This window comes from Balaenoptera ricei, chromosome 12 (genome assembly GCF_028023285.1).
Source record: "Balaenoptera ricei isolate mBalRic1 chromosome 12, mBalRic1.hap2, whole genome shotgun sequence".
Classification (NCBI taxonomy): domain Eukaryota; kingdom Metazoa; phylum Chordata; class Mammalia; order Artiodactyla; family Balaenopteridae; genus Balaenoptera; species Balaenoptera ricei.
In genome coordinates this window covers 7,205,090-7,219,609 of record NC_082650.1, presented here as the reverse complement: position 1 = coordinate 7,219,609, position 14,520 = coordinate 7,205,090, and the positions used below count along the sequence as shown (strand labels likewise).

The 14,520-nt window shown below is 47.2% G+C and overlaps 1 protein-coding gene across 8 annotated transcripts in view; it reads right to left on the bottom strand.

Annotated features, from left to right (window-relative positions):
* PRKN (parkin RBR E3 ubiquitin protein ligase) overlaps nucleotides 1-14,520 on the bottom strand; it is a 1,325,586-nt gene that overhangs the window by 33,940 nt on the left and 1,277,126 nt on the right. For all 8 annotated transcript variants that reach the window (XM_059940863.1, XM_059940861.1, XM_059940859.1 and 5 more), the window contains one exon: nucleotides 633-750. In XM_059940863.1, the coding sequence (XP_059796846.1) occupies nucleotides 633-750 (118 nt within the window). The remainder of the gene's footprint in view (nucleotides 1-632; nucleotides 751-14,520) is intronic.

The window sequence follows — 14,520 nt, the reverse complement described above, 5'->3', positions numbered from 1 at the left end:
ATGTGTTGTCTGTGAGGATTAAATGATCTGATACTCGAAGGGAACTTGGAACCAGCGAGAACTTAGAACCAGCATTTAGTAAGTGCTCAGTACAAGTCAGTTGTTTTCCTTGTTGTTATTCTCCAAGAGGGGATACAGTGGGAACCAACTGCCAGATGTACGTGACGTGGTGGCATCTGCCTTTGCCCGATGAGTATCTCTAGATACCAGAGTAGTATGGAGGGCACTCGGGGGGAAATACTGGACTGGAAAGTTTCCCTAGCACTTGTTTTTAAAAATCAGGTGCAAAGTGTTTAGTAGTGTTAATAATAAATAATAATAAGGGCAGTGAGTGTTTCTTGAGTGCTTTCTCTATGCCAGGCACCGGGGAGGCATTTGCCACCCACCATGTCATATGGTTCTATTGCTGCAGGACAGCTTCTGTTATCAGCTCTGTTTTTCAGAAGAGAACTTGCAGCTCAGGAGGCTAAGAAACTTGACGTGAGAGAGCTGAGACTCAAACTCTGGCCAGATGGCGCCAAAGTCCCAGCGCTGAACTCCCCAGCTAGCAAGCCCTCGTAGAGCCCCTGAGTGTCCCAGCCACGCAGCCGACGCCCTGAGACGCCCTCACTTCTTGCCCAGCCCAGACTCACCATGTTTTTCCACCGGCACGTGGCAACGGGGACAGGGTTTAGTGGTTTTCTTGATTGTTTCTTTGGAGGCGTGCTCCCACCGGGCCTCCTCTGCCGCCTTCTTATCAACTCGGTAGGCCTGGGTAAATGAGACAGAAGGAGCTGAAATTCAGATCTTCACAGTGGGCTCCAATGTGGGTCCCCTGAAACACTGCACAGGAGGTTCTTAGAGATGGAAGTGCCTTCAGGCAAGAAGCTCAAAAGTAAACTCACTTGACAAGTGCTGGACGGCTCCTGGCCATGCAGGGACATGCACCAACATGGTTTCCTGGCATCTGGCCTGTGCTTACAAGCTAAGACAAGACTGCAGTTTTGCAGTTTGAGTTCCTCTTTTTTATTGTCTTGAATAATTGTAACAAATAACATCTAGTGGGTGCTTAACATGCAGGCAAGGTGACACATACTCTTAAAACCTTCTTGTTAGACGCTTCATAAGGTGAGTGTACTAGTTTTTATTTTACATCGAGGATTAGACATGTTAAACAACTGCCCAAAGCTGATAAGCAGCAGAGTCTGTGTGACTCCAAAATCTTTGCTTTTAAACTTTCTTCAACATCTTATTACCTTTCATTCCTGCACCTGGACAGGAATGTGGTCACAGACAGGACGGGGCAGGAACAGGGAGGTGAAGCTGATGTGACAGAGGAAGTGGCAGCAGGAATAGCGAACAGCCAGAAGTCAAGGCTGGGCTCTGGAGCCAGCCGCCTGGGTTCAAATCCCAGCTCCACCTGGGTGGGCGGCTTTGGGAACATTCCTTAACTCTCTGAAAGTTCCCATCTCAGATGGAAATCAAAATGCCTAGTGCATTGCGGTATCAAGGATCAAGCGGGTTAATTTCTTTAAAGGTTCAGGACGAGTATCTCACACACATTACCCGACAATAGAATGACCTCCAGATCTACAACAAGCTCTCAGAAATGTTTGCTAACATTATTCAAGTCAGAGGAATGACTCATCCCTGACTCATATACCACGAAAAGGAGGAGGGATTTCAAAGGAGCCGCTGAAGATATTCTGTGCCTGTCTAATTGTTCAGACACAACAATCTCTTCACTTACTTCAGTGCTGAATGACACATGCAGAAAAAGAATTGGTACATTTTTGGATTTAGTACAAGAACTCTGTGGTCTAGAAATATATTTCAAAATGTTAATCCAAACAGAACCCCTCCTTCTTGGCCTCTATGGTATTAAATTTTTTTCTTCTATGCTTTAAAATTAATATGAACGTGTGGGTCATTTTATTAATTTGTAATGACTCTTAAAACATTCCCAGAGATATTTTTAGATTAAGAAAGTACTAAAAATGACTTAAAATATAAATTAGTGAAGAAATCAAATAACATGAAATGCTCTAATACTCTGATATTACTCTAATAATAACATTGATGATACTTTACAAATTTATGACACATTGTTTTTTACACTTTGATTTCCATCATTTCAGTGGCCCATCAAAGTAACCTAGAGAAATCAGGCAGCTATCAAACTTATTTTACAAAGGAGGCCTCTGAGTAGTAAAAAGGCCAAGTGCCAGGTTTCAGGATGCTCGCCGCGTGTATAACAGCACCAGGGCCGATCAAATGCAAAAATTTGGAAAACCTGAAGGATGGAAACCCAAACCAGAGATGCTCACACACGGGGTCTCCGCCCAGCACCATGGTCTCTTAGCAGGTTTTCTAGATGGTGAGAGTGAAAGCAAGAGGTGCTGGGATGGCTGTGCTTAGAAACGACTGTGTCAGGGCTTCCATGGTTGAGAATCCGCCTGCCAATGCAGGGGACATGGGCTCAATCCCTGGTCCGGGAAGATCCCACATGCTGCAGAGCAACTAAGCCCAGGTGGCACAACTACTGAGCCCATGCGCTGCAACTACTGAAGCCCACGCGCCTAGAGCCTGTGCTCCGCAACAAGAGAAGCCACCACAATGAGGGGCACACGCACTGCAACGAAGAGTAGCCCCCGCTCGCCGCAACTAGAGAAAAGCCCGCGCGCAGCAACAAAGACCCAACACAGACAAAAAAAAAAAAGAAACGACTGTGTCCGGAAGTAGAGCAATCATCCTCGGATACCACAGTGCAGAGAGGGACCTAGATCAGATGTGGAATCTGGTGAGTGGATCCTTCATCCCAGATACGAATCCAACTTTTATCATTTCATCGTTAGGTTCTAAATATTTTTGAAATGTTTAAGTTTTCAGTCTTTAAGAATGAAGTATTAGGAGGCAAATAACTGTGTTTATACCTCATTTGCAGCATTTAATGGTTTTTATGGTAATTAGTATTTATGTTTCTGTTATTTTCAATAGAAAGTGAATCCATCCAAGGCCAAGATCATGTTTGTGTCTTCCTCTTCTCTCCAGTGTCTGGCACAGTGCACGGTACCTAGTGGGCACTCAGTATGTTTTAGCTGAGTCAGTGAACAAATGACACATCCCATGAAGCCACCAGCCTGACAATCGTCTGGAATAGGATCCCGTGAACCAGCAAGGGCATGTGGGGGTGCATCCCTGATGGTGGTCATTGAGGTGAAACCAATTCCTTTCTGTTAATCAGCTCTCCCGTTCACAAAGGAAACTTCCTTTATAACTCAGAGGACGTCATGTGATTTGTGAATGCTTTGTTAGAATAAAGCAGAGTCAGTTTAACACTAAGAAGCAACCACAGGTCATGGAAAACTTCCTTTGGCTCTGGGACAACGTAAAGACCACTCATGGCCCAGAGCCCAGTGATAAAGCTGTGATGAATGTGAACTGACACAAGATTTAGTAAGTAGCTTTGTATCTCAAGTACGCGTCTTCCAGTCAGCTCAGATTCACGTGTGGTCCTAACCCTCAGCGAACATAGCAAATACTCTTCCCGATCCTATGTCCCCAGCTTTTCTTTTTAAGGTTCAGGAGCTTGTAATTCTGTAGCAATGGTTTAAAATTGCTTACTGGAGGCATACAGTTCAGAGAAATATATAATGTTACTTATCAAAGACTAATTTGAAAATGCCACTTTTCAGCAATATGGCACACTGCATGCTAAGTGCAATTTCTCCGAGGTCTATATACCTAAAAATGCTGGCTGAAATATGTGAGAAAAGTCTTTGCTTAATAAATGGTTGATCTGATGGGAAAGTCAGGAAAATCCCTGAAGGTCAGGATAAGAAAGAGAAAATCTTACTGGTGTAGTGAGGGAGGAATCTCGTGTTTGCTATGGGGCTATTTTCCTAGTCCCAGGCTGCCCAAGGCCTGGTCTTTACAAGCAGAGATGGGACCTGGGCCAGAGCAGTGTGGAAGGTGGAAAAATCCTCCCAGAAGAGAGAATTGATAAAGAATTGATGAAAAAACTTATGTGCTGGTCTCAGCCTTTGTCCTATGGTGGAGCAGGTCAGAGAGACAAAGTTCCTCTGAGAATTCCCAACCACTAAGCCTTATGCACAGCGTTTGTGAAAAGAATTCATACCACTTGATTAGCTTAAAGAAGGACTCACGCCAAAAAGTTAATTTGAAATACTCCCGGATTGGCAGTATACCCAAGAACCTGGCTGAAGCAAAAATATTTTCTGTAGAGTAATGCACTTTAAAAAGACAAACCTCAAAAAAAAAAAAAAATCACACAAATAAAATTCCAAGAAATCTGGGCTCACAATAAAAAAGTCACCAAATACAGGCGAAAACAAGCTACCATGAGTGAAAGTGGCAGAAGTGCAAAACTGCAGAATTTGACCAGCAAAGGTTGGGGATATTGGAATGATCAGATGCAGAGTACAAAATAAGTATGTTTAGTAATACAAATAAATTTATTTATGAAAAAAATAGACTCACAGACATAGAAAATAAACTTATGGTTACCAAAGGGGAAAGGGTGGGGTAAGGGGAGAGGGATAAATTAGGAGTTTGGGATTAACAGATACACCTACTATATATAGACAGATAAACAACAAGGATTTACTGTATAGTACAGGGAACTATATCCAATATCTTATAATACCTTAAATGGAAAAGAATCTGCAAAGAGTATATATATACACACACACATAAATATATATGTATGTCTATGTATAACTGAATCACTTTGCTGTACACCTGAAACTAACACAAAGTTGTAGCTCAACTGTAGTTTAATTTTTAAAAAAGTAAATCAATCAATAAAATGGCATGGCATCCCGTTCCTCACATGCTCATGGAACCAGCTCTCTTGTCCTCTTGCTGGTTTTCCCATTGATTCCATGAAGAAGACACAGAGCGGTGTCTAGGAATCGTGCCGTGACGGCTACAAAGTTGTAGTAGGTTTGCAGTGAGCATGTAGAGGCAGGGAAAGCAGGCTGGTCCAGGACCCTGGAGCTGAGGATCGGGATCCAGGTGTGGAAAGGGATGGGGCAGGGGAGGAGGTCCAAGAGGGAGGGGATATAAGTACACCTACAGCTGATTCACTTCATCGTACAGCAGCAACTAACACAGCGCTGTAAAGCAATGATACTCCGATAAATAAATAAATTAAAAAAAAAAAAAAGAAGTAACAGTGACCATGTCTATTATATTAGGAAGCTGTGCTCTCTGTCAGGAGCTCGGAGTAGATCATTTAATTTAGCGATTGTAGCCTTCCGAATAGGTAGGGCTGTTGTCAACTATTTCAGAGGGAGAAACCTCAATTTCAAGAAGCAACTGAACTTGCCTGCGGCCACAGAGACTTCGAGCAGCAGAATCCGTGTGTGACCCCTGGACTCCCTGATTTCATACCCCGTGCTTTTGCTGCTATAGTTTCTTTCACGATGACGTCGCATGTTACAGAGAGGACTAAGGGTTGAAGGCCATGGCACTGTCACAGAGCGGTTCCACACCCTGAGGCCGAGGGGTGGGAAATCTCTGCTTCCTCTGCGCCCAGCCGACGCCCTCACTCTCCACCACTCGCCCCGCTCTGTGACCTCCTGCTGTGTGGCTGGATCTCACTTCCGCCTGACCTGCTGAAACTGTTCTCAGAAAGGACACGAGTGAGGCCACAGTTGCCAAAGCCAATGCCTTTTCTCTGCCCTTTTCATCTCTGATAGTCCCACCGCCCCTAACACTGTGGGCTTCCTTCCTCCTTGGTAGAACAGAGCCACGGAGAGCGCCCAAAACCCCTCAGGAGGCCTCCGCCCGCATCAACATTATTCTTGTTTCTTCCGCGTCACCCACTTGGATCCACGTGGAAGGACAGCGGGAGACCCGCCTCTACTGCTGCTGGCCTAACTGACGTGGGGAACCAAGAAACACAGCTCTGGATCATCCTCATGTGCCCAGATGACTGTGTTAGACCTTCGACTATCACTTCCTGGGGAAAAGGGGTGTCATCAAGTCTCTTCTGCTGAGATCTCTGCTTAGCAGCTTTTATGAGTATCCTTGATACTGATATTCAAATCCTTCTGGAATGATCGCGAACAGAGGCCGGATGCCCACTGCTACAGGATCACCTAGGGATTTAGAAAACACACGCACACCTTTGCTTGTGGTCACAACCTGGAGATTTGGATTCAGTAGGTCTGGAATGGGGTCCAGAAATGTGAATCCTTAAAAACGCCCTGGGGGCTTGTGGGGCGCAGGGAGGCTTGAGAGCCGCCTCGCTTGAGCCTGAAAAGCATGTTTAGTTGGATAAACTCACCCTCTCTTATGCCTTTAGTCATCAAGCTATAAAGCAGTGACTTGTCATTGTGCTGCCAGGAGGTGAAGGCTTGGTTGTCACTCAGCATTATCGTCCTACGTGTGATTAACTGTGGCTCCTATAGGGCAGTGTGACAGGTTAATTGCACAGACCTCTGTGCCTGCTTTGTGTTCACCCGTCGGGGGGAGGAACGGTGTGTGAGTGCGAGTGGGGGGGAGGGGGCGGGATGTGGTGTGGGTGGCATGGGACAAGTCTCTCTTCTTACACAGTTGATGGCTAAAAATAGCAATTTCCTACAGTCTCCTATATACCTTCAAAACTGCCTCAGTGAGGTCAAGTATTGGCATGACAGACAGTCTGTGGCTCAAGAAGGAACCATGGGTTTTGTTTATAAGGGGATCATTGTTAAGTGAACACTTAGAGGTGCCTGTGGCATGGGAAGTGGTTCAGAGCAGGGCTCTGGGGTCATCAGTGCCTGGGTTTAAATGCCTTCTCTACTTGCTGGGTAACCGTGGACAGACACCGAGCCTCAGCCTCTTCTCATCTGTAAGTGTGATGAATACAGTCCACCCCTCACAAGGGTGGTCGCGAGTCAAGAATATAAGCATGCAAGAGCTTAGCAAAGAGCCTGGTGCACCACGAATGCCAAGTTCGTGTTTTCAATGATTATAACCATTATCTTGTCGTCATCATCGTCCTCACCTCGTATTTATAGAGATGAGACTATCAGACTGTAGGAGCTTGTATAAACCGAAAAGACTACTGATGTCTCCTTTAAAAAACACAGGTAAATCAAAGCAAAGTGCCCTCACAGAGGTTTTAAAATTTGTGCCTAGGAGACCCTGTTAATACGTATGCAAGTTAGAACAACTTGAGAGACTGTTCGCATTCATGTCATCTTTCCTGCTTTAGGAAACTTATTTGTGACATCTGTTTAGTCAATAATCAGACAAGTATATCCTAATTCTAAAAGTCAATTTAAATCTATTTTCCAAAAAGGATCAGATTGCCATAAATCCCTGAAAACAGGCGGCTTAATTCAGATTGTGAATGCGTTCAGGTGAATGCCGACTTTGACGGGGTCCCAGCTTCCCCGGAGTCACAGCAAGGTCAGGTGGTCTGGTCCAAGACCACTGCTTGTGAGCAGCGCACCCCTGCTGGTGAGTCGGAACACCGCATTCCCCTTTCAGGCCCGAAGATTCTTGGAACTATTATTACTCTCTCTTTTCGGGGCAGTATACGTACCTATATAGTATTAATTTATATAATAAACATATACGAGAAATAACTACTCGTTATATCTTTATCTCTATGTGTGTTTAGAAAGAAATCACTGAAGTGCTAGGATGTAACGGAGCGTCTGGCTGGGGGCTGGGTTGGGCTGCTGGGCCGCACTCTCTGCACTAAGTTCCCAACTTCCCGGGCCACGCTCTCAAATTCAGTTTGGAAGAATATTCTTGATGAAGGCAATAACAGTGGTGATTTCTGTTCTTAGTGCAATGGGTACCAAACACCACTTGGATCGCCACTTAGACCTTATATAGCCCTGCTCCACGGGACCTTGACTGCTTCACAGAGAGGGAGGAAAGTAAATAAACAATGTCTATTAGCATATTTTAAGATTGATGGGGAAATGGGACAACATAAATATTAAGATTATTAATAGGACATATATACACTACCAAATGTAAAATAGATAGCTAGTGGGAAGCAGCCGCATAGCACAGGGAGATCAGCTCGGTGCTTTGTGACCACCTAGAGGGGTGGGATAGGGAGGGTGGGAGGGAGGGAGATGCAAGAGGGAAGAGATATGGGAACATATGTATATGTATAACTGATTCATTTTGTTACAAAGCAGAAACTAACACACCATTGTAACGCAATTATACTCCAATAAAGATGTTAAAAAGAATTATTAATAGGTATCATTTAATGGGAATTTTAAAGTTCTTTGTGTTCAGCTATTATCACACATTGACAAATGGGAAAAATCTGCACTTGAGCGAGGAAGATAAGCTAAGTTGTATTCTGGATGATGGAGATCACTAGTTCATGGCTTGCTCAGGTCAGTAATGACTAAAATTATCAATCTAGAAAGGATTTTGAATGTGGAAGCATCACTAATGCACAGAGGAAGCCAGAGCAGAGAACAAGCTTGTCCTTTGTGTAAAATGTGGATATTCTGGTACAAAGCTGACTATTATTCTTCGCTAGAGCTGGCACAGAAATCCCTTCATTCAGCAAATATGTGTTGGATGCCTGTGATGTGCCAGGCACTGTTCTAGGTACCAGGGATACGTAAACAAAAGAGACGATAAACAAACACCAGACGAAAAGATCCCTGCCTTGTAGCGCTTACAAGTTAGCAGAACAGTGGTTCCTAGCCTGTGGTGTGCATTAGTACCACCTGGAGGCCTTGTTCAAACACAGATTGCTGTAGATCTCCCCCCCCCCACCCCTCCCAGCTCGCCCACAGTCTCCTCCCAGTTTCTGGGTCAGTAGGTCTTGACATGTTCCTGGGTGATGCCCAAGCAGCTGGTCTGTGGACTACAGAAGTAGCAGAACATCTGCATATGCTGCAGTCAACACAGATACAAGGAATTGTGTGTGTGTGCTCTAGCACACGTTGTCTTGAACGTGTACGTCGAATCTCTGCAGCCTGATGTAATCCTGTGGGGTGTGTGTGTGCTGGAATGAGGATGGATGAGGAAAGAACCACCTTGTTTAGTGCACACTGGGATTTGTCAGGCTCCACACTAGGCGTAAATGCATGCATTGTTCATTAAATCCTTTTGAATTTACTACATCATATTACAGATGAGGAAAGCATGGCTTGGAGAGGTTACATAATTCACTTAATGATGACCACAGTTCATGTATCAGTTAGGGTTCTCTAGAGAGACAGAACCAGTAGGATATATATGTATGTATAAAATATGTGGATTTACTTTAAGGAATTGGCTCATGGGATCGTGGGAACTGGCAAGTTCAAAATCTGTAGGGCAGGCTGGAGACACAGGTGGAGTGTCTATGTTACAGTCATGAGGCTGAATTCCTTCTCATCTGGGAAATCTCAGTCTTTGCTCTTAAGGCCTTCAAGAGATTAGATGAGGCCCACCTACATTACAGGTCATCTCCTTTACTTAAAGTCAGCTAACTGATGGTAGATGTTGACCACATCTACAGAATACCATCCCAGCAGCACGGAGACTAGTGTTTGACAAAAAAACCTGTGCAACATAGCTTAACCAAGCTGACACAAAAAAATCAACCATTACAGCTAGTCACCGCTGAGACTCATTTTCAACACCAGATCAGTTTGACTTCAAAACCGTTCTGCCTGGCCTTGGATTCCTCACAGGATAGCGATGATCAGATAAGAGATGTACACTTAGTTCTTGCTGAAAGAAATTAAAGGTAAACTTGGAAAGCAACAGCAATAAATTAAAATGTGCTGACCCTTCATGCACGTGTTTGACAACTGCTTCATTTGATAAGAGGTGATCAGGGAGAGCAGATGAATTATTTTTCCCACAGCTGGTCTACAAGCCCTCCTGTCCTGCGGATGACAATATATAAATACATGTATCCCCCCCCCCCCCCATTTTAAATCAGTCAGTGAATAAAGGATTCATTGTAGGCAGGACCCAGATCTTAGTTTTTCAAGTCTGTACTTCAATCAGAAATGCTGCGCCTGTCTTGATTCTCCTGCCCCTGCTGTCAATTGAAAGCAGTGAACACTCCTTTTACCCCAGGTCACTTCACTTCTGGCCACCATGTCTTGAAAAATATATGATTTCCCCTAGGGATTTAGCGCCATCTGGTGACCGCGAGGAGCTCTGCAGGTATCTCCCCTCTTCCTGCCCGAGGAGGAAATGCAGGGAATCTCCAGGGCACGTCTTCTTCGGGCGGAGCTGAAACAGTCTCTGGTGTGTGTGTGTCTGTGGTGAGTGTGTATGGGAGGTGTGTGTGTTTGGTGTGAGATGTACGTATGTGCTGTGTGTGCGGTGAGTGTGTATGTGGGGTGGGGTGTGCATGGGGCATGGGTGTGTGCTCTGTGTGTGTTGAGTAGACACATGCAGATATACCACATATGCGTGTGTGTGATATATGTGTGTTGAATATGTTGTGTGGTGTGTGTGTGTGGTGTGTGTGTGTGTGGGGGGTATATGTGTGTGGTAACAAGTTTCTGTAAAAATACTCTCCACGTGATGGCGTTGCTCCAACAGCTGCTCCTGAGGCTGGGGCGCAGGTGCGGACAAGCGGTCCAGGTGAGGGCCGTGCGTTCAGGCCTCCTCTAGCGAGCCGGCCAGGACTCCTAAGCCCGCTTGGATCCGGAGGGCTCGGGGCAGCCCCGCGTCCACGTGGGCTCCCCACGCGGGGAGGCGGCCGAGGCGGGGACTCTGGCCTGGTGTCTGCGAGGAGGGCTGAGCTCCGGCTGGGACCGGGGAGATCGTGTCCTTCAGTGGGGACACCAGGCTGGGAGGACCTCCTGGGGCTGGGAGGCTTCTAGAAACCCCCGCGGGAGAGAGGCTGAAGCCCCAGGCAGTGCTGCGGGCTGCCCAGTTCTGCTCTCTCTCCAGTGATGGCCGCGGAGGAGAAGAGAGCAACTGCGGAGGACGGGAGGGCTGTGGGAGAGGCGGAGCCCTGGGCCCGCGTGGTAAGTCTGATGTGTGAATGAGTGAGTGCGAGTGTGTGTGTGAGTGTGTTTGAGTGTGTGTATGTGAGTGTGTGTGAGTGTGTGTTTGTGAGTGTGTGTATGTGTGTATGTGAGTGTGAGTGTATGAGTGTGTGAGAGTGTATGAGTGTGTGAGTGTGTGAGAGTGTGTGAGTGTATGTGAGTGTGTACGTGAGTGTGTGTTTGTGTGAGTGTGTGTGTGTGAGTGTGAGAGTGTGTCCACACGCTGAAGTGTGCCTCCATTTGTTTTTCAATGTTGTCTTTCATTTTCTCTCTCTCTAGTGCCTGACATTTTCAGCATTCAGCCTTTAAAATACCCGAACCTCAAAGCTGTACCATTTTGTAGTACTTTACAAGGCATAAAATACTTCACATACATTCTCTTTCCATTGTTTGTAGACCTTGCTGGCCCAGTGTGGCAGGTGGGGAAAAACGCTGTAAGAATTTGAGAGACTTGCCTGGAAGTGGAGGAGAGTAGCAGCCCAGGGCCATTTCTGCTCCCCCGGGGCCAACAGACCAAATGCTTGGGGAATGCACTACAGGAGCTCTGGTGTTGTCTTCTGCACCTATTCTCCTCCTTTCTATTGAATGACAGGCGGATGAGGCGCCTGCATTTCCTGGGCTCTAGCACCGTCATTACGTGTCTGCACGTCTGCCACCCTGCACATCCAGAGTCAAGAATTTGAGTGAAGTGCACTGATAAAGCTGCATCACTTAAACCAACAGGCGATTCAGGAGCTACACTCCCAAATAACTGTGGACCTAGACCTCTGGGGATAATAAATTCCCCCCGTCTCCTGATTCTGGGGCTGCACTTGTGTGAACAGCAGTAAATGGCCAGGAGATAAGTCTGCAGAGAGTCAGCCAAGCACACCCAGGAATCCAGTCCTCCTGGGCCATCGCTGTTTCGCTCTCCTTCTCCAGGGGAGGAACGTCCCTCAGCCTCTGGTTGTAGAACCGGGGAGGTTGAGGCAGGGGTCCTGGGTGAGGGGCGATCAACTGGAGATGATTAATCGGTGTCTTTATCAGCCAAGGCATCCCTCTGAGGTGGTCTACGCATCTATTCCTTTACCCGCCCAGCACCTCTGCTGAGATGTCCAGAGTGAACTCGTCATCTCTCCCCGAACACCTTGCTTCTGTCCCTGTGTTTCCTCTTCCAGTGAATGGCACTGTTACCCACCCAAGTTCACCCAAGGTGGAAATTCGAGCATTGACATTAACTCATTACTGCTCTCATCCTGTCCTCTAATTCATTGCCAAGGTCTGGATCCTACCTCAGACCCACCACCTCTCTGTATCCCCGCTGCCCTTCTCAGCACCCTGATGAGTCTCTCTAGTCTTGACTCTGCTGGTGGATCCTTGGCTGCACCCCAGCCCTGCCCCACCTTGGGTACTGGTTTCCCCAGCTGCTGGCAATTTTGGCTGCATCTCTGCCGAGACGCTACACAGGACTCTCCCTAAGTCAAAGCACTGCCTCATTCCAGCCACAGTTCCTTGTGGAGGCGGGGACAACGCACACCCGATGACCAATTGACGTATGGATGGACGGGTGCTAAAGATCAGCCTCCAGCCCCGCACTCAGGGTGAGACAACTCTCCAGAGCCGTCTTAGTTCCCGGGCCCCGCCCCGCCTCTACCTCCCCTCATCTCCCGCTGTAACGGCATCACTGCAGCTTCTACCCCTGCTCAATCCTGCTTCCCTCTCTTCCTAAGGTGTCATTCCTGAGAGCACGCCCACAGACACCTCCTGTCTGCCAGACTCAGAGGCGGTTTCCCTGGGAACGTGACCTATGACAGCTGGTACCAGGAGTGGTCCTAGGACGCAAACATATGATGGGGCAGGGGACAGAGTTGAACACCTGCCAGCTGTCTGCCAGAGAAGAGGCCATTCCCTGTGGGACACGAGCCCTGGAAGCTTTGAGTGCTGTCAGAGCTGCGAAGGGCTGTGCACTGGGTTGGCTCCGGCGCCAGCAGTCCTGTCTCTGGGGCCGCACAAATAGGCAGACCCCATGGTACTCAAGGTGTGTGTGGTGAGAAAAGATGTCGCACGGAGTTTATTGCAAGCCAGTGAGAGAGTCACAGTGGCAATGTCTAGAGTTCTGAGCGGCACTGTTTGGGAAAAGCTCCCAGCCTGCGCCTGAGCCCCATGGGGCTGGAGCGCCGGCAGCAATCCTTCACGAGAGGCAGGTGGCGCATCTGGGATCAGGCCAAGCAGGACCACGGTGGACGAGTCACCTGCACGAGCAGTGGGTCAGACCCCCATGTCATCCATCATCCACTGCTGGGCCACCGGTGCCTCTCCCCTGGCTCGCAACTCTGGCCCCACGGTGGCTGTCGTCACAGGGGTGCAGAGGGAGCTGTTTTTATGGTCCCAGCTTGGTCCACAATTGGGTTTGCTTAGCATGTGTCTTTGTTCGGGCTGCGCTAACAAAATATCACAGACTGGGGGGCTTATAGACCACAGAAAATTATTTCTCCCAGTTCCAGAGGCTGAGAAGTCCAAGATCAAGGCATCAGCATGGTCACGTTCTGCTGAGAGCGCCCTTCCTGGTTCATAGCTGGTGTCTTCTCGCTCTGTCCTCACATGTGGAAGGGGCGAGGGGTCTTTGTGGGGTCTCTCGTATCAGGCACTAATCCCGTTCATGAGCTCTCTACCCTCATGACTTAAGTACTCCCAAAGGCCCCAGTTCCTAATGCCATCGTCTTTGGGGATTAGGATTTCAACATATGAATTTTAGGGGGACATATTCATTAAGACCATAGCAGCATGTGAGTGCAAGCCAACAATGGATGGTTGCTATACTATAACCCTTTCTTAGGGTTAGAAGAGAGTGGTGGGGAGAAACCCTCTCAATGGGCAGAGCTTTGGGCAAAGCAACTGACCATACACTTTGTGTGGGATGAAGAGGGTCCTGATTTAAGAATATATATAAACTCGTAGGCAGTGGCAAATGTCTTCACAGGTTAGTTAAGGGCATGGGAGGAGAAAATCTGGAAGATTGAGGACAAAGAAGACAAGGAGATCTGCATAAAAGGCACGTGGATAGAATTGAGAGAGTGGGCATGAAATATACAACATATTAATGCCCACAAGAGAGCATCTGCCACAGAAAGGGGCCTTCAACCAATAAGTAGAATGATCCAGCCAGTTGACATCAGCCAGCCACACCAGTGCTGGTCAATGGACTCCTGAATGGAGCAATCATGGTGGCAAGATGGCAGCTCTGCTTGGATCCTATAGCTTAGGCTTTCACTTGCCAAGTCTGAGGTAGCTACTGCCACTGCCAATGTCCAACCTGCCAGCAACATTAAGTCCCTAGTATGGCACATCCTTCAAGGAGAACGATCTGCCTGCTGATTATATTTTTACCGGGAGAGGTAAAAATTCCATCTTGACAGGAACTGACTCCTATTCTAGGTATGGGTTTGCCTTTCTTGACAACAGAGCCTCAGACAGAACCACCATCTGAAGGCTTATGGGATCTTGTATAACATCACATTGGACTAAAGAAACCCACTTTCTAGCAAAGAGCGTGTCACAGAGGGCACAT